The following is a 26768-nucleotide window of genomic DNA, read 5'->3' on the forward strand; positions in this document are numbered from 1 at the left end:
TTCAGCTTTAGCATCATTCCTTCCAAAGAACACCCAGGACTGATCTCCTTTAGAATGGACTGGTTGGATCTCCTTGCAGTTCAAGGGACTCACAAGAGTCTTCTCCAACACCACAGTTCAAAAGCATCAATTCTTCAGCGCTCAGCTTTCTTCACAGTCCAACTCTCACATCCATACATGACCACTGGAAAAACCATAGCCTTGACTAGACAGACCTTTGTTGGCAAAGTAATGTCTCTGCTTTTGAATATGCTATCTAGGTTGGTCATAAGTTTCCTTCCAAGGAGTAAGCGTCTTTTAATTTCATGGCTGCAGTCACCATCTGCGGTGATTTTGGAGCCCCCCAAAAATAAAGTCTGACACTGTTTCCACTGTCTCCCCATCTATTTGCCATGAAGTGATGGGACCAGATACCATGATCTTTGTTTTCTGAATGTTGAGTTTTAAGCCAACTTTTTCACTCTCCTCTTTCACCTTCATCAAGAGGCATTCATTGGTTTGTTTTAATTATTCACCAAAATAATTTTAGTTTTTTCACTTAAGAGATTCCTCCCCTGTTCCGATGATTGTTTGATAGTCTGAAACCTTAAAAGAAGTCATACTTTGAGTAATGGAACAGACTAGACTGTTTAGACTAACTCCCCAGATGAAAGCAACTAAAAAATGTTGTTCAAAGACCTCAAGTCTGAAAAACATAAAAGTGATAAGATAGTTGGGATTTATCAGGCCAAAATCTGAATGAAAAGGGAATTTGGAGGGAAAGTAGAACACTGACGTTGCTTTTGCCTCTAAAGACATCTGCCAGTTAAGGAAACTTGGTTATTATTGTTTAAGTCCTCTGACGGCCCATGAGTTTAGAAATTAAAGGCTTAGTTGTGCAAAAGTGAAGAGCATAAGAGGAAGCCTTCCCCACTAAGTCTAGGATCCCGAAGGGTTATTTCCTCAGGTTAAGAATGAACCAGAAGAAAACCTACTCTCACTATCTAATCCTCATCCCCAAGAGACACAGGGAAAATAAAGGCCTTTGATGCTGAACAGTGCAGAGGGAGTAAAGAAAAGAAAAATCCTGCCCCAGGAAGTTAAAACCACGAGCTGGTAGAGATTGCGAGTTTGTAACCCCGATTCACATTTCCTGGTTTGTCCAAAAAAGTGTTCTGCTGTGAACTGGTCTAAAGTAGTCCTGCACTGATTCTAGGTGCCCGGCAAATACAAATCCTCTCGGGAGGAAGGCACCATCATCCTAGAAAAGGCTGAATTTTTTTTGATAACAGTTCAACTGGAGACAACTGGTTATTTACATGGTAAAAATACAAAATTGACTATATCACACCATACACAAAATAAATTATAGGTGGGCTAAAATCCAAGAGTGAAGGCAAAACTATAAAGCTTTTATAAAATAATGTGGAATAATGTTTCAGGTTAGGAAAAAAATTTCTCAAATAGGACATAAAAAGCTTAACCATAAAATAAAAGCTTAATAAATTACATCCCAATAAATACAACTTCTATTCATTAAAAGTCACCATAAAGAGACTGAAAAGACATTACAGAATGGGAAAATGTTTTTGCAACACATATAACTAACAGTAACAGTGGATAGGACATTTACAAATCAGTAAGAAAAGACAGACATCACGTGGCAAACCTAGGCAAAGACTTGAACAAACGTTTTATAAAAAGAGAATTTCCAAACTGCCAATAAATATATGGAAAGGCATATGGCATCATTAATAACAAGGAAAGGACATTATAAGCCTCAGTGAGCTACCATTACAAAGGTACCAGAATGGCTAAAATCAAAAGTCCAAAATTACAAATGGAGTGATGGGAGCTATCAAACAGTACTGATGGTAGTGTAAATTGGAAAACAATTTTTATAATATCATAAAATAGAAGATGCACATACTCTACAGTCCCAAAATTCTACTCCTAGGCATGTGCCTTGCTGCTGCTGCTGCTGCTAAGTTGCTTCAGTCGTGTCCAACTCTGTGCGACCCCGGAGACGGCAGCCCACCAGGCTCCCCCGTCCCAGGGATTCTCCAGGCAGGAACACTGGAGTGGGTTGCCATTTCCTTCTCCAATGCGTGAAAGTGAAAAGTGAAAGTGAAGTCGCTCAGTCGTGTCCAACTCCTAGAGACCCCATGGACTGCAGCCTACCAGGCTCTTCCATCCATGGGATTTGCCAGGCAAGAGTACTGGAGTGGGGTGCCATTACCTTCTCCGAGGCATATGCCTTAGATATACTCTTTTCATGTCTGACATGTCTGACATTGACAGCATATGATATATTCACACAATAGGACATTATTTGGCATAGATATCATGTGAACTGCAGCTATATAGTGAGGTGAATCTCAAACATAATATGTAGTGGAAGCTCGCCAGATTTTCCTTTCCAGGCCAGGGCACCCACTGGCCTCTGCTCTGGAAAATTGCCCCATTTTTTAAAAATTTATGGCTGTGCTGGTCTTCGTTGCTGCACAGGCTTTTCTCTAGTTGTGTGAATAGGGGCTGCTCTGTGCTTGCAGCGCTCAGCCTTCTCGTTTTGATGGCTTCTCTTGATGCAGAGCACAGGCTCCATTTGGGGCACACGGGCTTCAGTAGCTGCCAAATGTGGGCTCAGTATCTGCAGCTCCCGGGCCCTGGAGCACAGGCTCAACAGTTGTGGTGCATGGTCTTAGTTGCCCCGTGGCATGTGGGATCTTCCCAGATCAGAGACTGAACCCGTGTCTCCTGCATCGGCAGGCAGGTTCTTTACCACTGAGCCACCAGAGAAGCCCCTGGAAAATTGCCCTTGACCTGAAGGTCCCCCCGCCCCCAGTAGACCCTGGCCAAAGACTGCCTAAGACATGTGGGCCCAGCACTGTGGTGTTTTCCAGGCTCCAGGGTTGTTCAGGGAGCAGGCTACCTCTGAGACATCTTTGCTTGGCACTTGTAGCTGCCCTGTCCTGGCTTCCTTCACTGCCTTACTCCCGAGAGCACAGACTTCACAAATCACACACACTGAACCTTTGCCTCTTGTCTGCAGTACTGCATCTGATCTGAGATGTAGCACTAAGCTAGGGAGAAAGATACAAGAGTACACATTTCATGATATACATTTAGGTGGTAAAATAACAAAAACTGAAAGCGTGGTTATCCAAACATCAGGATAATGTTCACCTCTGGTTCTGTTTCTTGACCTGCATGGCGTTTACTTGAATGTTCACTTTATTATTTAAACAATACATGCACATTTTATGCACCATTTTAGTGTGAATGATACACACACAAAAGTTAACATTTCCAAGCAATTGGAGAGTCTTGGTTTCCTCTTAAACATGAATGTGTTTCCTAATCAGAGAAGATGATCTGTTGGATTTCTGCCTGCTTACATTTGTTGAGATTTCCCTTGTTGCCTAATACACTATTGTAAGCGTTTCATGTATCACATCTGTGTGTTAGTTGCTCAGTCATGTCCGACTCTTTGCAACCCATAGACAGTAGTCCACCCGGCCCCAGGCTTCTCTGTCCATGGAATTTTCCAGGCAAGAACACTGGAATGGGTTGTCATTCCCTTCTCCAGGCGATCTTCCCAACCCAGGGATCGAACCTGGGTCTCCCGCATTGCAGAAAGATTCTTTAAACATTCATGAACAAAGTATGCTATGGATTTGCGTATGATCTGTATGTCCATTAATTTAATAGTCATGATTGCATTAGTTACCTATGACTGCAGAGAAAATCACCCCTAAATCTAGTGACTTGAAACGTTTCTCCCACGTTTCTGGGTGAGTCTGGGTCTGCTTAGCCATGTCCTCTGGGTCTCTCTCAAGGTCACATGAATTAAGAGTCATTATAAGGTCCTATAAGAAGAACTAAAGAACCTCTTGATGAAAGTGAAAGAGGAGAGTGAAAAAGTTGGCTTAAAACTCAACATTCAGGAAACTAAGATCATGGCATCTGGTTCCATTACTTCATGGCAAATAGGTGGGGAAACAATGGAAACAGTGAGAGACTTTATTTTGGGGGGCTCCAAAATCACTGCAGATGGTGACTGCAACGATGAAATTAAAAGACGCTTGCTCCTTGGAAGGAAAGTTATGGACAACCTAGACAGAATACTAAAAAATAGAGACATTACTTTGCCAACAAAGGTCCATCTAGCCAAGGCTATGGTTTTTCCAGTGGTCATGTATGGATGTGAGAGTTGCACTATAAGGAAAGCTGAGCGCCGAAGAATTGATGCTTTTGAACTGTGGTGTTGGAGAAGACTCTTGAGAGTCCCTTGGACTGCAAGGAGATCCAACCAGTCCATCCTAAAGGAAATCACTCCTGAATATTCATTGGAAGGACTGATGCTGAAGCTGAAACTTCAATAGTTTGGCCACCTGATGCAAAGAACTGACTCATTTGAAAAGACCCTGATGCTGGGAAAGACTGAAGGCAGGAGGAGAAGGGGACGACAGAGGATGAGATGGTTGGATGGCATCACTGACTCAATGAACATGAGTTTGAGTAAACTCCAGGAGTTGGCGATGGACAGGGAGACCTGGAGTGCTGCAGTCCATGGGGTCGCAAAGAGTCAAACACGACTGAGCAACTGAACTGAACTGATAAGGTCCTATGAGCTTCAATAAAAATATACTTTCTATAATATTTGACTTGACTGTGCTTTATTATTCTCACTGGTTTTAGGATTTAAATAGCAAAAAGTAAAAGCAAAAAACAACCAAGTTCATTCCTTCTCTTTATGTTTGATTTCATTTCTCTATAACCAGAGCATGGATGGATACATTGCAAAATTTTTAAGGCTGGACTGACTTCTGAGTTCATGTAGTTTGTGGGTTTTTTTAATCATCTGGCAGATTGGAAATTTTACCTCATTGTTATCAGCTGAGATCTAATGACTTGTTTCAATAAGTTAGGCAGCTGTGAAGAGGCAAGGAAAGCAAGCCCTGATCACATACCACTCCATACTGTAAGCTCACATTACCTCCACCCAGAGGCTGTACTTGGAATCCCCAGACGGGCAATAGCAGCCTCATTCTTGAGAGGAATTATAAGAGCAGGCACCAATCTTTTCACCAAACTCTGTGTCAATAAGACAAAGTTGTCTTTACAACTTTTAAATTGCCTAATCAACTTTTCACATTGTTAATTTTATTAATTTTGAATTTCTAGTTTCTGGATAAAACTAAAATGTTAATTTCCACAACGTCTATGACAATAGGAAAAATATAGAACAAAAATATTTCCTCCTCCAGTTTATTATTTTCACCTTTGGGTAGCCTAAGAAAAAAATCTTTATTTGTTGAAGTAAGAGTATTCCTCTCAGATATAGAGGAATCTCTGACCAAGTTATAGCAGCCTCTTATTGAGTGTACTTATGTTTTTGGGAAATCGTGGAGAGAACATTTTATTCAATGCATGTTTATAATCTATTTTTGCCCTTCCACTGTTCATGGTATTATGAGAAAAGACAAAAAAAAAAAAAAAAAGGTGAATATCTATTCCTCAAACATTTTGAAGCCTAGAAAGGAAGAGGAGACATAGAATGTATTTCTAAAAATATATAAAAGTTCAAATTACAAAAGTTTAAAAATAGCTTTACATATTTGAATGGAGATTTCTATTCTATAGAAAGCTAGAAAGATAATTAATTCCCTAACGAAAGCTTCCCTTTAGACATAATCTCCGGTAATGCTAGTCTGTGAGTGAATGCCCTTTGGTTGGCTTTCTTTCACAACAAAACAACTGTCAGGCTGAGGCCCGATAAGTATCTGCATGTGCATGGAGAAGCAGCCCATCTGGGGGAGCATCTTTCCCTCATGGGCCAAAGGCTCCTCGGTGCCATTAACACTCTGAGCACGTGAAAGAGAGACCGTGATGGCTGTCTGAACAGAAGTGTTGTAACTGCCTTGAGAACATTACAGATAACATGCTTTGGGGAATTAGATGTCAGGGATTATGCTACAACTGAAAAGATCTGAGAATCAGAGGTCAGAGAAACATTATGAATAGAGTCTTTTTTTGCATATTTTTTGGTCATTTGGCCAGTATTTTCTTTTTTTTTTTTTTGGTGTCCTCTGTCATCCCCTTCTCCTCCTGCCTTCAATCTTCCCCAGCATCAGGGTCTTTTCTAATGAGGCAGCTCTTTGCACCAGGTGGCCAAGTTACTCCATTTCCTTATCTATATGACAGAAACAATTGCACCTATCTTCCAAGACTGTCACGAAATTTGAAAGAGATATTATGAGTAAAACCTTGATAACAGGTCCTTGCATAGACTAATAATTCAGAAATTAGGTAGCATTATTATTTTTGTCAATTAGAAGTTAATCCTTTCCTTTTCTAAATTCTCTTCTGGCCTTAGTCACTCCCTGTCACCCCCAGGATTATAGCTTTGTGGGCAAATGTGATGCTTTTCTCACTTTTTTTCCCCACAATGAATTATAATGCCTGGAATGTTGTAGGTTCCAAATCTGAGATGAATGAATAAGTGGATGATAACAAGGATCTTCCCGATTGGGTCGGGAAGATCCCACCTGTGTCTCCTGCACTGGCAGGCAGTCTCTTTACCACTGAACCACCAGGAAAGTCCTCACAATGCATTTCCTTATATATTACATGCATGCTATACACCTCACAATGTGTATAGATGCAGTATTTTTTTAATTTTTATTATTGCCTTAAATGACTATCTTTAAAATAAAATACAGGGAAGGAAATGGCAACCCACTCCAGTATTCTTGCCTGGAGAATTCCAGGGACAGAGGAGCCTGGTGGGCTGCCATCTATGGGGTTGCAGAGTTGTACACAACTGAAGTGACTTAGCAGCAGCAGCCGCAAAATAAAATATTTAGATGAAGAGAAGGGTCTCTTTATATTTACCAAACAATATTTACCATTTTGGGCTTCTCAGCTGGCTGGCAGGTGGATTCTTAGCCACTGGACCCCCAGGGAAGTCCAGTTGTCAGGATTTTGTTGGCAATAGTGGATATGTCTGACAGTTCCCAGACAGCTCCCATCTGAAGGATCTCTCTAGGTTATGGGCCACAGGATCTGAGCCAAGAGTGTAGGGGTGAGAGAAGGGCCCTCAGAAGGGCACCCTGTGAAGATACCCAGGTTCAAGCTGAGGGTCTTCCTGTCTAGTCCTGGCTTAGCCTTAGAGAGAATCTCAGTGGTTCTGGGAAATCCAGTAGCTGTCAAGATGATATTTGCTATCAACACAGAATGAGCCGCAGTGTTCTAGAATGAAGGAGGTGAGGTCTCAGATGTATGAGGAAAGCAGGGTTCTGATAGTGGGATCTTCTAGTTTAGCAAATCCACTCCATATTACTTATCTATTTTGGGGAACAAATCATCCTAAAATGTAATGGCTTAAAGTAACAGTGATTTATTATTTTTTATAACGTATATATTTTTTATATATTTTTCCTCTGGCCTTGCCTAGGCTCACTTATGAGAACACAGTCTCACATGTCTGGGGCCTCTGCAGGGAAGAGGAATATCAGGAATGGTATGTCTCCAGGTGGTAGCTGATATTCACAGAAACTTCCTTCTCTGACCACCTCCCTCCCTCTCCCCCAACTAGGATATCAAAAAAGCAAGAGTGGAAGTCCCAAGGTTTCTTGAGATATTACTTCCGCCCTGTTCTACTGGTTAAAGTCCATCACAGGGTCAGCCTCATTTCAGGGGGAGGAAACAACCAGATTCCTCCTCTTGATGAGAAGAGTACCACAATCATGTTGCTTGATCTTGTGACAGTTTCCCAGACTGTCTTGTTTTTCATGACCTTGCCACTTTTGATGAGTACTGGTCAAGTATTTTGTAGAATGTCTTTCAATGTGGCTTTGTCTAATGTTTTTCTCATGATTAAATTGGGGTTATGGAATTTGGGGAAGGAGACTACAGAGGTCAAATGTCCTTCTCATCACCTCCTATCAGAGAGCATTTGATACCATTGTGATTTGTTACTGGTGATGTTCTCTTGAGCCAGTTCTAACACCAATTCTGATGTGTGTTTTTTCACCAAGCAATTAACTTAATTCCCTGTGGACACTGACTGGGCGTTCACAAATTTAATTCTGTTCTGACACTACCTGGAAATAGTGTCAGATTCTGCAGGTTAAGGGCTCCGTCCTACAGGACTGCCCTCACTTTATTTATTTATTTATTTTGACTGCACTGTGCAGCGTGCAGGGTCCTGGTTCCCCAACCAGGGATTGAACCTGCGTCCCCCCACCCCGTATGTGCTGCATTGGAAGATGATGTCTTAACCACTGGACTGCCAAGGAAGTCCCAGGACTGCCCCCACTTTAGATAGCAATCACAAGTGCAGATGGTTGCCTGGCTATATGATGCCCTATAAATCAGAAGTTCCCTTGACCTCCTCTCTGCTGCTGCTGCTGCTAAGTCACTTCAGTAGTGTCCGACTCTGTGCGACCCTATAGAAGGCAGCCCACCAGGCTCCCCCGTCCCTGGGATTCTCCAGGCAAGAACACTGGAGTGGGTTGCCATTTCTTCCTCCAATGCATGAAAGTGAAAAGTGAAAGTGAAGTCGCTCAGTTGTGTCCAACTCCTAGCAACCCCATGGACTGCAGCCTACTAGGCTCCTCCATCCATGGGATTTTCCATGCAAGAGTACTGGAGTGGGGTGCTATTGCCTTCTCCAGGGCTACTCTCTAGGTTCAATTAATTTGCTAGAGCAGTTCTCAGAACTCAGGTAACCATTGACTTACTTTATAACTGGTTTATTACAAAGGGTATTAAAGATACGAATCATAAATGGCCAGATGAAGTGATGCATAGGGCAGGGTCCCAAAAGCAAGTGCTTCTGTCCCCATGGAGTTTGGGACCTGGCACATGGATGTAACCTGGTTCCACCCACCTGGAAATTCTCCAAGCCCTGTCCTTTTGGGTTTTTATAGAGGCTTCATTATATAGACTTGATAGATTAAATTCTCAATCCTTGGTCACTGACAACCTCCTTCCCCTCCCCTCTCCCCAGAGGTGGGGAGGTGGGACTGGAAGTCCCACCGTTGGTCCCCTGAGCAGACAGCTTCCATCCTTAGGTTACACAGGGGCTTCAGGTCACCTCATTAACATCATAAAAGACATTTTTTATCGCTCTGACCATTTAGGAAATTCCTAGGGTTTTTGGAGCTCTGTGCCAGGAACCAGGATGAAGATCAAATATATATTTCTTTTTGTAAATCATAATATCAAGCTTGAGCACTTGGTTAAAATGGTGCCAGCTTTCTCCACTGGAATGTTAAGATTTTTCCCTTTCATATTCTATTGTTAGAAACTTTTTATGGTTTTAATTTCAATGAAGACTAACAACGTCAGATATTTTTTCATGTGCTTACTTGTCATTCCTATACGTTATTTGGTGTGCAAATTATTTTTTAATTGGGATAATTTATTATTGATGAGTTTCTAGAGATTTTTAAATACATTTTGGATGCATTTCAAGATAAACTGCAGACATCAGGGTACCTCCCTCTAAACACATCAGCATATTATTAACTAAAGTTCAAATTCTTTGTATACAATGAAATACACACTGAGATTTAACAAACGCTACTTCTCTGTAACCCAAATCACTGTCAAGATGTAGAAGACTGTTCTATTGATTCTTATGACCCATTGATGGTTACAATCTATTTCAAAAACATGCTTCAGACAATCTAGTGGTAATGCAAGACCAGGGTAGAAGCTCTGGGCTATAAACATAGGATTTGCAAACCTCCCTCATCCCTCACTTAAATATTACTTCCAGGGCTAAGAGACCTTCAATAAAGTGAAACACAATAAGCCTGTATTATCCTAATTTGACCTACTAGGAGTTCGGAGAGGTACAGATAACATGCCCAAGACAACATAGCTGATAAATGCAGGACCTGGGATGTGAACTCTGGCATCCTGACCCCCACCAGCCCATGTGAGGCTAAGTGGGTGCTGTGGTTGTCCCAGCAGCTCATTCCCATTTTCAGCGTGGTTGCCTTTGGAAAGCTGTTCCGATCACAAATATTCATTGTTTGGGAGATAGCCAGCGTGTGAGCAGGGCCTCCCTTTACAGACTGCAGGGACCCTCTGGGCTTGTTTCGGGCTGGCCTGACCTTACTGCAATCCACAGCCACAAAAGGCCACGTGCCAGTGCTGCCGTTCATAATGGAGGACCCGGAGGGTGAGGCGCCTGACCGAGCGACAGGGCGAGTGTGGTCGCAAGGCTGTGTGTCCTTCCCTTGGACCTGGGATTCCTGGGGCAGGGCCCCTCCTCTACATTCCTTGAGTGCATCTTTTGAGTCATGGGTAGTGCAGACTGGACCCTGCCTCAGGGAGTTGCTTGTCTAGAAGGGGCTTTAGGGCACAGGTGATCAGGACACCAGCGGAAATGGTCAGTTCCCTCAGAGAGACTCTGACAAGGACTAGACATATCAGAGAAGGGAGCCTCTGCTTTCTGCTTCCTGGAGGAAGTGGCATTTGATGGATGTAACAGATCGTGTCAGTAAGATTAGAAAGTAAGAAGTGAAGTCGCTCAGTCATGTCCGACTCTTTGTGACCCCGTGGACTGTAGCCTACCAGGCTCCTCTGTCCATGGGATTTTCCAGGCAATAGTACTGGAGTGGATTGCCATCATTCTAAATGCAGGAGAGACCATTGCTAGAGTTTTAGAGGTAGAAAAGGGCCTTTTGGTAGAAAAGGGCAGGTGGATTGAAATCTTGGGAGTGAAACTCTGAGAGGTTCTTGGGGGCCATCGTGGAGATCTCAGCCCCCAGACTCAGAAATGGGTACTTCATTGAATTGTCAGCAAGGAGCCACAGGAAGATTTCAGTGGGGGAGGGGCCCTCCCAAGTTGCTGGGAAGTTGGGTCTGGGCTTTCCAGGCAGGATGTGTAGGGCAAGGGGAGGGGAGAGTTTCTGGGGCACTGAAAGCCCAGAGTAGCTGGGGAAATGAGACCAGGAGGACAGGGCAAGAAAGGTTCACTTTCTTCTCCCTGGCCAGCTAGGAAGAGCTGCGTTTCACTGGGCTGCAGAGCACAGGCAGCTGGATGCTCTGGACCTCTCTGTGGGCTCTGGCTGTGACCACAGTGTCAAAGACAAGGAACTGTGACCACGGGTCCCAGGGCAGGGCCAGGCTCTGGGCTCCTGAGCAGGGTGGTCACTGGCAGCTCACCCGTGTCTACTTCTGACTCTAGTGTGCTGCAGGGCCTGGGAGCCCAAAGACCAGCGCATGTCTGGTATTCATCTAGCCGGCACTTTCTGAACCCTGTGCTATGGGTGAAGAGCACAGATGCCCAAGACACAGTTTCTTACTCAAGGAATTCAACACTGCAATCCTAGTACAGAACTGTGACCAAATGTGGGGATGCAGGATGGCAATCTGATTGGTTGGTAGTGATGCCTGAGGTGGGTTTGAGCAGGGCTGTGATTCATTGAGGATGTGTGTTGCTGCAGGGAATGGGGAAGAGGGGCATGGTAGCTACATATCTGCTGGTTATTTGGTTTCTTTGTTGTTTTAGTAATCTACTATGATTATGGCAAAAGAGGGATAAGAGCACTGAGGAGGGAGCAGTTTATTCAGAGTAGAGCTTACAAGCAGAATTTTACCAACCTGAGAAGGGATGTGGGATGGGGACCTAAGGTGACCAGTCTGCAGATGACTTGTATCAGTGGACCATTGTGAATCAATAGGCAAATACATTGCAGCAAATTCTAAACAGTGCTCCCAACAAAGGGAGGAATTCCATTGTTAATTTTCCAATAAATATTCTTGGCCAGGATACAAGGAGTCCTGTTTAGAAGCCAGTGACAAAGCTCACAGACCAATGGACCACAAAATCTTAGAGCTGGAAGATGTCCTTGAAGGGCCTGTTCAACCTTCTCATTTTACTGATGTGGAAACTGAGGCCCAGAGAGGGGGATACGTTAACCAAGGTCACACAGCAAAACCAGAGTCGAGCTGGGGTTTGCAACCAGCATCCTGATGCCTGACCCTGTGCTCCTCCCTCTCGCTATGCTGCCTCCTGGGTCCCTGAGCCCTGGGGATCTGCATCAGATTTGTCTGCCCACACTTGTCTTTCCAGGATAAAAAGGCCCAGTCAGATTCCAAGATTCAGGTCAGGCGGATGTACTTCATTTCAGAAATATGGGCTGTGCTCTGGGCTAGGCCCTGTGCCAGGAAGGTGGAGTACAGAGAAGAGTAAAGGACAACTCTTGCCAGGACACATCTACCCAGGAAGCCAAAAAAAAAAAAAAGTTGTTTTCAGGGCCCCAGGAGAGCAGGAACACCAATACCAGAAAGCAAGAAAAGTTCAGCTTTGATGAATTTACACAAAATCTTGCAATCAGAAATTCTAGAAAGCAGCTTTAAAAATTGCATGCCCCTGTTAAGTGTTGTAGGGCTTCCCAAGTGGCGCTAGTGGTAAAGAACCCGCCTGCCAATGCAGGAGACATAAGAGACGTGGGTTCAATCCCTGTGTCAGGAAGATCCCATGGAGGAGGGCATGGCAACCCACTCCAGTGTTCTTGCCTGGAGAATCCCATGGACAGAGGAGCCTGGTGGGCTACAGTCCGTGGAGATCACAAAGAGTCAGATACGACTGAGCATGCATGCACGGTAAGTGTTGCGTTAATATTTTCCACTGAGGAGTGTTCTCATTTTGAATTTCATTGGGGGAGAGGGCACAGTCAACTTTTCAAGGCTTTGAGCCACTGGAGGTCTGACTCCTGCTACGACCCCTCCCCACCCCCCGCCAGGCTGCATAGCAGGACAGACCGGTTGGAACGGATGACAACACACCTCATGCTGCAGGTGCTGTGGTCGGGAGGTTTTGAGAGCCCAGAGAGAGTGACTAATTCCTTGGGAAACAGCAAGGAGATGCTGACAGGGCCTCATAGAGGAGGAGAGGCTGGACGCCCCCTCGGGTGGAGGGGAGAGTTCAGGCCCAAAGCCACGGCCTCCTTCCACCCAGCTCGCTGCCCTGCCTGGGCAGAGGGGGAGGCCCTGTTAGGGGTTCCCTGCCACCTGCAGCTTCAAAGGACAGAAAGTAGATATTTATAATCCAGAAGGAAGAGGGAACCCCTGGCCTGTCTCCACAGGGGCACATGCCGGGCCCCCACACTGCCGGGCCCCCACATGCCGGTTCACCCACTTCCTTCCTGCCTCTTTGAACACGCAGGCTTCACACTGCAGCTACATCACCCACAGCCTGGTCCTCGTCTGCAGCGGGAAGTGGGAGAGGGGTAGAACCAAGTGGTCAAAGGGGTTTTCTAAACTTAGCTTTACCTATAAATATAATCTGATGACGATCATAAAAGAAATGTGAATGTTTCGTCTCTGACCCCGTAAGATAGTGTGTGTGTGTGGATCTATCATGCGGGTGGGGGATGGCTTAACCACTTTAAGTACATGTTCGCATCTTCACTTGAAAGATCTGTGCCTAAACTGAATGTCTGTTTTTGCCTTTGTTTTTTCCCTTTTGGGTGCTTTTGCGTGTGGGCTTCTCTGGTTTTGGTGCATAGGCTCCAGAGTGTGTGGGCTCGGTAGTCAAGGCACATGGGCTTAATGGCCCCATGGCATGTGAGATCTTAGCTCTTCAACCTGGAATCTAGTCCTCTGTATTGGAAGAAGGCAGGTTCTTAACCACTCACCCACCAGAGAAGTCCCTAAATTGAATTCCTTCCTGGGGAAGGTGCTGAGGCCAGGTCAGAGGGGAGCCCTTGAGCCAAAAGGCCCCTTAACTGGTTCAGCTCAATTGTTCCCTCAGCCTCCTGGACATGACGAATGGCTGAAGCTGAGTCTTCCCTTCTGGATGCTTTTGTTTGACTCTAGGGTCTCTGCCCTGGCTCCCTCTGTGGCTCCCCTGTAGGGACATCCCATGTCCTGGGCTGCCTCCTCTTCCCTGGGGCCTCTTACCCTCCTGAAGCAAGTCCTCTTTGAGGATGACCCCCAGCAGTCTGCCCTCGATGAGGCCACTTCCACCGCAAGGGACACTGTGCCCTTTGCCCGCCCAGTGGAGTCATCTGCCATAGCCCTGTAACTGTCAGCTTTAGACTTCTCACCGGTGAGGCTGCTCTCGAGTTCCAGGAGACACAGGTCAGGTTCTGCATCTCCGTTATGTGTTACTGAACAAACATCTACAGAACAAATATCTGCCGTGTGCCCCAGGCCCTAATCTAGGCACTTGGGAAAACTTTAGAGAATAAAATAAGACAGAAATCCTTGCCTTTGTGGCACTTCTGTTCCACCCAAGAGGTTCGGACAATAAACAATAGATACAGTACACAAGCAGCTGGTGGAGGGTGTTCGGTGGTCAGCGCTTTGGGGGAAATGGAACAGTGGGGCAGGATAAGGGGATCGGGGGAGGTGCAGTTTCCAATCTCACAGTCAGGGTGGGCTGTGCTCTTCAGTAAGAAGCTAACATCTGGAACAGATGTAGGAGGTGAGAGATTGGGCCATGTGGCCTCCAGGCACAGCCTGAGTACAAGGAGAGTCTCTGGGGCTGTGGCCTGATTAGAGGAAAGGCATAGATCTGGGCTCACTGAGTTGGGACCAGCTTTAACCTGGAGCATGGAAAATAGGGATTTGTTTGTTTTTTTTTTAAGTAATGGGCCTATCTTAAACTGTGAAAAAAGAGATGAGAACCTGGCCCTTGAAAATGCCCCTGGTTTTTGGTAGTTTGGGGCACAGCTCTCCAAGCAGGGTGGCATTGGTCCAGCAGAGCGACAGCTTGTCACAGACCTGCTCCGTCACCCTGGACGTGTCACCCCTCTCTGGACCTCAGCTCCAGCGGGTCCCCAGGACCTGCCAGTGTCCGTGATCCCACCGGCCCTTCAGGAGCCCCTCTCCTTACAGTAGGGGAACACAGCCCTTCACCTGGCCGCCCACCTGGCTGTGCTGCGGCGACTCGTGGCTGTCAGGCTGGACCTGAAGGAGCAGAATGCGGTGAGTCACCACCTGGAAGAGGCAGAGATGTGTGACGTTGACTTGTCCCCTGCATTCCAGGAGCCCACAGCCCATGGTGCTGTCTGATTTCTCCTGGCGGGGGGCCTTGGAACGAGGACATGTCTCAGACAGCCCGCCAGGAGAAGATGAGTAGCAGCGCAAAGCTCCAGGCTCAGAGGAAAACTGGGCATCAGGGATTATGGAGAAGTCGTTAACACCGTGTGTGTTTAAAGGAGCGAGAGGTCACATGACCAGGGTGGAGCGGGGGTGGGGGGGATGGATCAGAGACAGGAGGGTGAGGAGACACCAGCAGAGCTGCGGGGGCGGAGGGGTGGGGCGGGGACTGAATGCACCAAATGCCCCTCCAGGCGAGAATCGGGCGTGGGGCTCAGGACTCCGCAGGAGCAGGGAGGGGAGAGCTCAAAGAGCCCAGCAGCCCCAGCAAGAGTGGTGACCTCCGCCCTGGGCTCTGTCTCGGCCTCCTGCCGCCCCCACACCACTCCTGTGTTTCAGGAAGGTCTGAGCGCCGTTAACGCGGCTGCCGAAGGATCCGCCTCACCTGTGTGCAGCTCCTCCTAGGGGCGGGGGTAGCGCGAACACCCTCACCCAGGTAGCTGGGCCCTCTCAGGACGAGCCTGTGTCCTCAGCTGCCCAGCTGTGACTGTGTCGGCTGTGACTGTAGCAGCCACAGTGATTCCTGAACGTGGTGTGAGCAAAGCTACGAGGCAGCAGCCTCAGGTCCTGGACTTGGCTTGTCTATTGCTGAACTCTGTGACCTTGGGCAAGTTACTCATCCTCTCTGAGCCTCTTTTCCCAGCTATAAGTTGAAGATGACGTGTACTTGTGTGTGTGTTAATTGCTCATTGTGTCTGACTCTTTGCAACCCTATGGGCTGTACTCCGCTGTCCATGCAGTTCTCCAGGCAAGAATACTGGAGTGGGTAGCCATTCCCTTCTCCAGGGGATCTTCCTGACCCTGGGATCAAACCTATGTCCCCTGCGTTGCAGGCAGATTCTTTCCTGTCTGAGCCACCAGGAAAGCCCATAATATATACTTACTTTTTTATGTTGCCGTGAAGACTAAATACCTAGTGTAGTGCCTGGGACTTAATAGGAACTCAGTACCCATTAGAGTCTTGTTGTTGGACACTTGATGGTTCACAAAGTCCTTTTATAATGGTTGAATATTATCTCAGAAAAATTTCCCCCATTTTACAGGTGAAAAAGGTTCAGTGACTTTCCCAGGGCACAAGCTAGTAAGAAGCAAAGCTGAGTCTGAGAAGCCTATTTCTCTGACTCCAGAGCTTGGGGCCTGACAGGTTTGCCTTGCCCAGTGTGGGTGGGGGTGGGGGGTGTGTCTCCAGCTGTGCCCGCCCACGCCAGCAAATGGAGCTGAGGCCTGGGTGTGACTCTGGGACAGGCCTCTTTCCTCCCCTCCCATTGTGCTCTGTGAGTTGGCCATTAGAAATTCTGTGTCCTTGAGAAGGGGCCGGGGCAGGGGGAGGATTGTGACCTTTCTTTAAGTAGGAAGTTGGTTTTTTTGTTTTGTTTTGCTTTTTATTGTTTGATCAGTGACAAATAATCTTTCTTGGATGGTTGAGGGTCTGAGGGTCTGGAATTCTCTTTCCTTCTAAATTTCAATAATGCGGCAAAAATAACATTAATAGTGAATAATATAAATAATAGCAAAAATGGAGAAATGAAAAGGATATGCAAAAAAATATTTGACACCAAAGAAGGCAGTCTCGGGGAAACAGAATAAAAAAGAGAGGAGACATTCTGAAAACAAATAGCAAAATGGCAAATGTAAATTTAATAACAATAGCGACCAAAACTGCCCTTAAATGTAAATAATGCTTCATTATTAGTATTAGTATTATTTTGGCCATGCCATGTGGTCTGCCGGATCTTAGTTCTCCAACTAGAAACTGAACCACAGCCCTGGCAGTGAAAGCAGTCTTTTATGTATTGGACCACCAAGGAATTCCCTTTTTTTTCTTGGCCAATAATGCTTTATAAGCCACAAACCATTTAATTTGCAGAACACCCCTGGCAAGTTTGGAGACTACTATCCCAGGGGTCTCGGGGGGAGCAGGACAACCCAGAGAAGGAACATGGCTGCCCCCAGGCACCCAATTATGGTCATCCATCAGCAAGGCCCTCCCTCTGTGCCCAGCACTAGGCACTGGGAGGAGCAAGAATGCTATAGGCCATGGCGCCTCCCCAGCAGTAACAGCACAGGAGTTTAGGAGACGGGAGGTCAAGTCCAGCTGGTGATCATTGGTGGTTAGAGGTGCCCGCCTCCCTGGGCCTCATGCTCCAGCCTTGACTTGTTTCTGGCAGAGGCCATGATCCATTCCAACATTCCCCTGCCTCGCAAGGTCATGTAGCAGAGTCTCAGAGGAGCAGCCAACCCAAAGGGCTTGCATTTCCCACCTGGAGGTGGATGGGTTCCCACCCACCTTGTGTACTCTCTCAGACAAGACTTTGGCAGAGTGACCAACTCATCCTGGTTTGCCTCATACTGTCCCAATCTTAAAACAGAAAGTCTCACATTCTAGGGAGCCTTCAGTCCAGGGCAACCTGGGACAGCTGGTCACTTAGCGGGACCTTCTGAGATGAAGGCCCATGAAAGCCCTCGCTCTGGCCCTGCCAATCTTCTCTGTGGACCCGCTGACACCAGCTCCAGCTGGATAGTACATGCTGGGTGGGGTTTTCCTTGTACTGCAGATCTTATCAGTCCCCCTCTTTGAAAACCATCTTCTCAGAGTCTGTTTTCTCTGAGTGACTTCACTGGCTCAGGAATTGTGAAGGCTTTTGGCTTTTGTTCCAGAGTCTGTGACTGGAGGCGAGGAAAATCCTGAGACCATAGCGTGGTCCTTTTACTAGTCGCCAGGCCTGGGCAAGTCACTGATTTCTCCCTCCTTTGGGTTTAATGAGGATAATAGTCCCAGGATGGGGGGTTGTGAGTTGTAAATGGAATAATGAATCCCAGAGTGCTTTGTAAACCCCACTGTGAGGGGTCCGGGGGATGCTGCACTGATGCCTGTTTCCTTCTAGAAAAAAGCAGAGCTGCCTCCACTATGCAGCCCTCGGTGGCTCCGAGGACATGGTCATCCAGGCAGGAGGCAGTACTGATGTGGCTGATCACGTAAGTGTGGGGCGTGGATGAAAGGGGGACACACTGAAGAGTCTCCCATGACTTGCTGCTCAAAATAGACATGGAGAACAGATTAGTGGTTGCTGAGGGTGGGACAGGGGGCAGAGGAGGGAGGAGGGTGTGGTTATAAAAGGAGAACACAGGCGACCCATGTGGTGATGGAACGCTGCTGTAATGGAACGCTGCTGTATCTGAACTATGTAACAGATGCATGAACCTACATGTGTATCCATTAATGAAAAAATCGCATAAAATACATATGTATACAAATGACTGGGAGTGAAACTGGGGAGATCTGAGTAAGATAGGTATTATCAATGTGAGTATTCTGGTTAGAGTATTGTACAGTGGCTTTATAAGATGTTACTATGGGAGTGGGGAGAACCGAGCAGCTGGATGATAATGGTGGGAAGAAGGCATCTCACCAGATCCTTTTGTTCTTTTTGGTTCTTTTGGTTTTTATAAATAACGTGTAAGACAATGAAAGGCAGTACTGATCTCTTGCCACTCCCCTTTTCGACCACAGCCCCTCGCACCTGTTTCTAGGAGGATGAAGGCCGTAAACAGCCCCTTTGGTTACTTTATCTCTGTGGTCTGCTGCTTCCTGGAAAGCCACCACTATAGCTCCGATGGGTTTCCCAGCTCATCTGAATAGTTCTTTGAGCCAGTTTCCCATGCCTGCCCATTCACTCCCACAGCAGACCTTCTTTTGACCTCATTTTAATTTCTCAGTTATTTAGCAATGATCTGTTGAAATTCTGTGAAAGTTTTTTCTGGGTTTTAAATTTTTTTCTAGCTGCGTTTTAGAATGCTGTGATGTGCTAAGTCACTCAGTCGTGTCCGACTCTTTTGCGACCCCATGGACCATAGCCCGCCAGGCTCCTCTGTCCATGGGATTCTCCAGGCAAGAATACTGGAGTAGGTTGCCATGCCTTCCTCCAGGGGAATCTTCCTGACCCAGAGATCAAACCCATGTCTTTTACATCTGCTCATTGGTAGGTGGGTTCCTTACCACTAGCACCACCTGGGAAGCCCATTTTAGAATACTTTTTGGCATTTATTTGCAGTTTGGGTTTGGGATTACATTAAGTCTGTAAATAATATAAGCTAAAATGGTCATCTTTGCAATATTTTATTTTTTCACTAGGAACATGTCTTTCCATTTCCTTTATGTCCTGTTTTATATCTTTCAGTGGTGTCCTATGGTTTTTCGTTTGCCTTTGTAATAGTCATTTCCAATTATACTCTTCATAGGTACTTTATATATTTTGACTGTCATTGTGAATAGACTATCTTTTTAAAACATGTCATTTCTTATAGGGATTCAATATAGGAATGTTATTGACTCTGGTATTTTTATCTTCTGTATGACTTTTCATTAATTTTGCTAGGTTTTGTTTTTTTGGGGGGGGTTGGGGTATAGTAGCTGTTTTAACACATCTAGATGTACAATCACATTGCCTACAAATAATCATCTAGGTTAAATCTTCTGATATCCATAAACTGCTTTTTTCCTGGCCAAAACTAGTAATGGTAGTTGTGGGTGTTTTTGTTGTGTGTGTGTGTGTTCTGTTCTATAAACTTTTATTGTTCATTATGTGAGGGTATTTTCCACAGTTATTAATAGTACCGACCCATGCCATTGATTCTTCTGGTTTTGTCCCGTCCCACTATGTATGTGTCACTGTACACCTAGACAGAAGGGTGCTGTGGCAGTATCCCCGCTTCATCATGGAGTCAGTGTTCACAGGGGACCACTGGGGATGGAATCCTCCAGACCTGAGTGAGGCCTTGGGTGACTGTTGGGCTTGGACTGAGACCTATGTTCTGGTCCTGGCTGGCTCTCTCATTCATTGATTTCATACATAAATAGTTGTTAGGCACCTACCTAGACCCTGGGGGTAGAAAGTCCAATAACACAAGGTCTCTATTAGTTATGTGTCCTTGGGTGAGTCATGTTAGTTTTATGAACTCATTAAGTGTTCTCATTTGTGAGATGAAAGTACTAAATAAGAATACCCTTCCTATATGTTTGCTAGGTTCCTGGAAAGTAAATGAGCTATCAGAGAATTTTAAGGTGGTGTTCCTAGAAGGGACCTTGCTGCTTATTGCAGCAGACATCATTTTCCAGATGAAGTGTAGCAGAGAAGCAGGATGACTTGCCCAAAGTTGTGTGGTGAATGCTTGGCACATCAAGATCTCAAATGTGGGACTTCGGGCTCCCTCCCACCCTGAGATCAGCAGTGGGCCCAAGGAATTCAGGCTTTGGGCTGTAAATGCTTTAGGCCACTCATGTTGCCCAAGAGGCGAGAGAGGCCAGACTCAGAAGCACTGTCTACGCTCCTAACTCCCATCTTCTAGCACCAACCTGCAGCTGGGCAGTCCTGGGAGGGACCCATCAGTTGGTCTGTGTGTCTCCCCCCGCAGCAGGGCGCCACTCCTGTGCACCTCGCCGTGAGGCACACTGTCACTGTCCTGCAGCAGGTCCTTATGGACGCCGCCATGATCTGGACACTGTTGACAATGTAAGTGGCTACAGAAACCATCTGGGCCCCCTGGCACCTCTGGGCACCCTCCCAGGCTGGCAGAGTTTGGCTGTGGTCTACCAGCTTGGCCCAGAGTTGAGGAATTGCTTTCTTAGCTTGTAAAACGCTGTTTGAATATTTGTTGAAGGTCGCAACATTTTATTAACCATTCCTCTATGTTGAACATTTGGGTATTCCCAAGTTTTTGTGAAGTCGCTCAGTCGTGTCGACTCTTAGTGACCCCATGGACTGCAGCCTACAAGGCTCCTCCATCCATGGGATTTTCCAGGCAAGAGTACTGGAGTGGGGTGCCATTGCCTTCTCCGCATGATATATAGAACACTAAACTAAACATTTTCCTATATTTAGCCTTTTCCTTTCATTTATTTTTTTCCCCCACTTAGGGAAAATTACCAGGGCAGCAGTGACTGGGTTTGTCTTGTATAACAAAAGGCCTCTGAGTCCTGAAGTTGTAATCAGTCAGAATCGTTTTAAAACCCCCATCCCCGCAATCTACCCTCTAACCACACAATCCTCAGGGCGACCATCCACAACCACTAGTAGTGGAAAGCAATTTGACAGAATATAACATGTATCTTTTAAAAACAGTATTTGCACAGTTGAAAATTGAGCCTCAGGAAATATATTGAGCCCATGCACCAAGATATTCATTGTAACACTGTATCAGTTTTCATTTCGAAAAGGGCCCAAATACTTAATAAGAGAGAAGTGATTGGGTAAATTATGGTAGTAGTGGTTTAGTTGCTAGGTTGTGCCCAACTCTTGTGACCCCATGGATTGTAGACTGCCAGATTCCTCTGTCCATAGGATTCTCCAGGCAAGAATACTAGAGTAGGTTGCCATTTCCTTCTCCCAGGGATCTTCCCAATCCAGGAATTGAACCTGGGTCTCCTGCATAAAATTATGGTACAGACATAGATTGGCTTTTATGGAGCTATGAAAAATGGTGTTTATTGAGTTTATAATATATAGAAAGTTATATAGATACAAAATGTAATATAGAATGATCTCAAATATGTAAAACCATAAAACTAAAAATAATTGCATTAAACAAAAGACTAGAAGAAATGTGCTAAGACTGTAACAGAGGTTGACTTGGGTGGGCTGCTGCTGCTGCTGCTGCTAAGTCGCTTCACTCGTGGGTGGGCTAGTGAGTGGTATTTTTTTTGTCCTATTTTTTTTTTTTTTTTACTAAGTTTTCTCTCCTGAGTAGTATGTTTATGATTAAACCCAGTTTACCCTTCCTTATAACTTATTAGAGAGAAATTCTGTTAAGACCCAGTTGGGGGTTGACCCGCCTTGGTCCTGTCCCGGCTTTGAGCTACACACCATGCCTACATGCTTTTCTGCTCTTTGTTCCCTTGGCTTCTTCTCCAGAGGAAGCAGACACCCCTCCAATTTGCCACGGAGCACGCCTGGTGGGACATAGCAGAGATGCTCCTCATCATTGGGATTAACTTAAACCTAAGAGATAAAGTACTTCTGCTCACCACCAGCCTCCCTTTCCAGTTTTCACAACTTCGCCTGCAGCAATTGCCTCCTGCTTCCAGAGTGTTCATATCACTGTTACATATCAGCTCAAAGGCCACCTCCTCCAGGCAGTCTTCCTGCCCGTCCATCACCCTCCTCTGCCTCCTTTGAGGGCTCTCAGCACTTGGCCCACCCCTCTCTTGGTCCTTGTCTGTGATACAGTTGTCTTCTGTTTCATGGGCTCCATCAGACTTTGAGCTCCTTGAGTTGTCTGCTGGGGAGAGGGGGAGAAGACTAGAGGGACAGTGCATCACCACCCCACAAGTCCCTACATGTGAAACAAGGTTGCAGAAGCTTCTGGGGTCATGGTGCCTCTGGGGTGGCCAACTCTCAGGTGGCTAGAGGTTCAAGAAGACCTGAAGACTTGGTATGAGGCTGAGGGGGTCACGGGCCTATGAGGGCAAGGGCCCTTGCACACATGGCCCAGCCCATGGGATGGTGTGGGAAAGAGGTGGGGGCAGGGAACAAGCCCGGAGGCTGGACCTGAGCAGGACTCCCTGCTTTGAGCTGGGCCCCCAGACAGCTGGCCAAGCTCAAAGAAGAGCTTCCCATCTTCCCAAGGTCCCCGGAGGTGGTAGAGCCAGTTTTGTGCCACAGGCCTGGAGCCAAGGGCTGGGAGACTGAGGGGAGGAAGCAAATATGACATAGGGGCCCAGGCCCCTTCTCTGGGTTCTGGTTTTGTTATGACAAAGGCTCTTGGCCTTTTCCGACAGATGGAAATTGATTAGAGGCCAGACGAGAAATTCAGACAAAGCTATATTGGGGCCCTTGCTACAGCAGGGGTAAGCGAGGTGGGGCAAGTTTGTTCCTTATACGGGCTGAGGGCAGGGGTGTGTCCAGAGGCAGGCCTGGAGGGTAGCTTAGGTATTTGGCTCACCCCTTAGCTGGTGCTGTGTGCAGGGGGCATGTGCAGTACCCTGCTTTTGCTCCTGACCCTCTGTTTAGCTCCACACTCTTCAAGTGGTAGCTGGGCTTTTTGGTCTCTTTTGATCTTTGGGGTCCAGAATTCGCCCCAACTGTCCCAGCATGCAGTTATTTTTAGTCTCATATAATTGCTTTGTATTTTGCTGCTTGAGAAGAGGTGTGTCCAGGTGCAAGCATTGCAGCAAAGTCTTCCAGGTCCCAGGCCTGTCTCAGTTTCATATGAGAAATGGGGCTGGTAACATGATCTCATAGACAACCTTGAAGAGTTATGTAGGCTGGGTGTTGTTTTTTTTAATTTGTTTATTTTTAATTGAAGGATAATTGCTTTACAATATTGTGTTGGTTTCTGCCATACATCAACATGAACCATAGGCTGAGTTTTATAAACTCCAAGGCCTCCTATTCTAAAGGAATACAAGGGGTGGTTGCTAGAATTATTATTATTGCCTTAGTCTACTGTGACTTTCCATACCTGGAGTTTCTCCCGGAAAACGATTCTGTCCTCCAGTGTAGACTGCTGGAAACCATTTGCTTTGGACAGGAAGGTTTGTTGTCAGAGCTGGAGACCACCACACACCCTCGAGTACAGACTCTGGCTTCCCTTCTCCTTTGTCACCTGCAGCAAGGAGAAACTGCCCTGTCAGTGGCTGCCTGCAGCAACCACAGCAGCCTGGTGGATATGATCATAAAAGCTGATCACTTGTACAGATGGGAGAAGGTGCTGAGATCCTGTGCTTGGTCTCTCTGTGTTGGAAAGGGAGTAGCCCTGGCTTCAGGTGGAGCTGGCTTTGAACCTCAGCCCTGACCAATTCAGGAAACCCTTGGTTTCCAAGGGAATGATAATTGCTGCCTTACCTAATGCTAGGGTTCTTTGGGATTATAAAGAGATGGGTGAGCACCCAGACCACCTGAAATAAGGCTGACTGAGGTCCACACCAGTGTGGAGACACTGGCAGACACTGCTCTAGCTCCTCGTTGACGGATGAATGCGTACACGCATGAATAAAGAAATGACCGTTTGGTTCCAGCTCACTGTCAGCTATAGGTGATTGGAACTCTGGGTTGGGGTGTTCTATTCAAGCAACTTTCTGAGCCCAGAGGTCAAGTGTGCTGGGATTGATTAGGGATATCTGCTCTGGAGTTGGGAAAGAGTAGTAGCAAATGTAAGGTCAGGCATTTGCAGTTCTAGCATCAACAAATGGGGGTGGGTGGAGAGTGTTTTGTTTACATTTGGTGGCTGTTTTTATATACAGAAAGTAAAAGTTTGCATTTATTTCAGTTTTTAAATTAATACTTTTTTTTTTACAAAATTTAAATCTTAGTTTTCCTTAAACTTTTAAATTTATTTTTACATTCTTATTATTGTATTTATACAACTAGTAAATTTTAACAGTCACTTTCGAGAAAGATTTTTTTTTTAATGGCTGCATCACACAGCATGTGGGATCTAGCTCCCCAACCAGAGATCAAGCCCACACTCCCTGCACTGGAAGTATGGGGTCTTAACTACTGGACAGCTAGGGAAGTCCCTCAAGGAAGCCTTTTGTTTAAAGTTCGGGCCTGTGTTTAAACTTAATTAAACTACCTTAAACATATTAAACTGAATTAATACATTTAATATAATAGGTTCTCTTTTTAAGCACTTCAAATGCTTCCTAAATTCTTAAATTATTCCATGAAATCCAGTAAATTAAACCTATAAAGTGAATCTTAAATGTGGTAGACATTCTGATATTGTATTATTGTTTTTGTTTAGTCAGTAAGTTGTGTCCTCTTCTTTGTGACCCCATGGACTGTGGCCTGCTGGGCTCCTCTGTCCATAGGATCTCCCAGGCAAGAATACTGGAGTGGGTTGCCATTTCCTTCACCAGGGGATCTTCCCGACCCAGGAATCACACCTGCGTCTCCTGCACTGGTAGGCAGACTCCTGAGCCACCTCGGGAGCCCTCCGATACTGTATACAAACAGTAAAATTCTCTTGCGCTTCTCAAAACAATAACTGTCCCCAAACCGATCAATCAATAACAAATTTCCATAGGACTCAGAAGATTTTGCTCTTTCATATCTCATCAACATTACAACTTCTTTACATACAACAGATTACTCCTAAATATTAATCCAAATGATTAAATGAACTGATTCATCTCTATGCATAATCTTTCATCCACCTCAGGCTTTCAAAGTTCTCAGCACTAAGGCAGTGGTGCCGTTAGAATCACAAATCCCTCCTTTCTGCACCTAAACCAGTGCAATTAGAATCTAGAGGTAAAGGCCTAGCTTCTGTGGTTCTTAAAGGTCTCAGATGATTCCAGTTTAAGATGCAGCTGAGAGCACTGTTCTATAGAAACAATTCTTACCACCTCACCTGGGAGAAAAGCCCCCAGGTCATCATTTCCCAGACACTGTTAACCAGGATGTGAGGTTCAAAGCTGCAGACGCCAGGACTCGCCTGAGCTTTTTAGCAGCCAGAACTAAGTATTCACATTTTTCAAGGGGCTTTTTTTGGCTTCAGTCTAGGCTTTTGTGGGTTTAACTTACACTACTACATTATTTTGGCAGCCTCTTATTTTATCACCTGCTTTGCATGGAAAGAATTCTGTAGCCCACCCTTCTCTACTTGTTGGCAATCAGCAAGTTTAGTTAGTGCCTGATTCTTGGCTTGCCTAGTTTTAGCCACAATTGCTGAGGTGTTCTACTGACATTCCCTCTATAACAACACAAATAAAGAGAAAAATTGGGAAGGCTTCCTGGAAGAGGTGGCACACAGGTGGTCTTTTGACTATGGCAATGAGATTGAGAGACAGGAAGGTAAGGAAAGGAATTCTGGGTGGAAAAATATGTAAGCAGCTCAGGTTCCAGCACTCAAAGCAAGGCATAGAGTCAAAAACCAGAGTAAGGGACACTAAGCCCCAGGTCTGTGATGATGCCAGTTCTGGGTCCAGGCTCATGGAACAAGGGAGAGCCTGGCAGGGATTTCCCCAAAATGGCTGCTGTACTTCTGGGATCTGCCCCACAGGACCGCCACTTGTGTAGGGGCATCTGTAACCCCTCTGGGAAGAGTTTGACCATTAAGCAGGACCATCAGCGGGAAACGCAGCTTCTCTGCTCAGTGCTGTGGCAACTGGCTTCCGGTACCTGCGGCCCCACAAGTGGATTCTTCCACTGCTGGGAGTTCACCAAAGCCCATGTCCATGCCACAGAGCAACAGTGGACAGATACCACCTTGCCTCGGTGCCCCAGAGCAGCCCAGGAGGAGGGGCGGGGGCACGTGGATGTATTCAGCTTTCTGTGCTTCTAGGGGAAAATCCTTACCAAGTCACATGCTATTTCCAACATGCCATGTGCTCTTTCCCTCCCCAGGCCTTTGCACGGGCTGAGCCCCCTGCCCCTCCCTCTACAACTGACCTGTGAACTTCACATGCCTCATGAGTCAGCTTGAGCTGATACCCATCATTCACCCACAAAGCTAAAGGCACTTCCTTTACTTCCTGTAAAAAGGAAAGGAACTGTTGTTGCCACTATTATTTAACATCTGTTTGGACATTTTGGCCCTGTTATTGATGTATGAAACAGAAATAGAAATTATGAGTGTAAATATTGAAAAGGAAGAGAGATTTATTAATTTCAGATGCTGTAATTATATACCTAGGAAGTCCAGAAGAGTCAACAGAA

At 45.9% G+C, this 26768-nt stretch overlaps 1 protein-coding gene across 1 annotated transcript in view; it reads left to right on the forward strand.

The window, feature by feature from the left end:
* ANKDD1A (ankyrin repeat and death domain containing 1A) overlaps nucleotides 1–26768 on the forward strand; it is a 57222-nt gene that overhangs the window by 27204 nt on the left and 3250 nt on the right. The window contains 11 exon segments of the mRNA XM_052646853.1: nucleotides 10077–10177; nucleotides 11000–11109; nucleotides 14851–14937; nucleotides 15451–15490; nucleotides 15493–15547; nucleotides 17997–18087; nucleotides 20524–20593; nucleotides 20596–20621; nucleotides 22020–22118; nucleotides 23719–23814; nucleotides 26113–26308. Coding sequence (XP_052502813.1) covers nucleotides 10077–10177; nucleotides 11000–11109; nucleotides 14851–14937; nucleotides 15451–15490; nucleotides 15493–15547; nucleotides 17997–18087; nucleotides 20524–20593; nucleotides 20596–20621; nucleotides 22020–22118; nucleotides 23719–23814; nucleotides 26113–26308 — 971 coding nt within the window.

This window comes from Budorcas taxicolor, chromosome 10 (assembly GCF_023091745.1).
Source record: "Budorcas taxicolor isolate Tak-1 chromosome 10, Takin1.1, whole genome shotgun sequence".
In the NCBI taxonomy this organism is placed as follows: Eukaryota; Metazoa; Chordata; class Mammalia; order Artiodactyla; family Bovidae; genus Budorcas; species Budorcas taxicolor.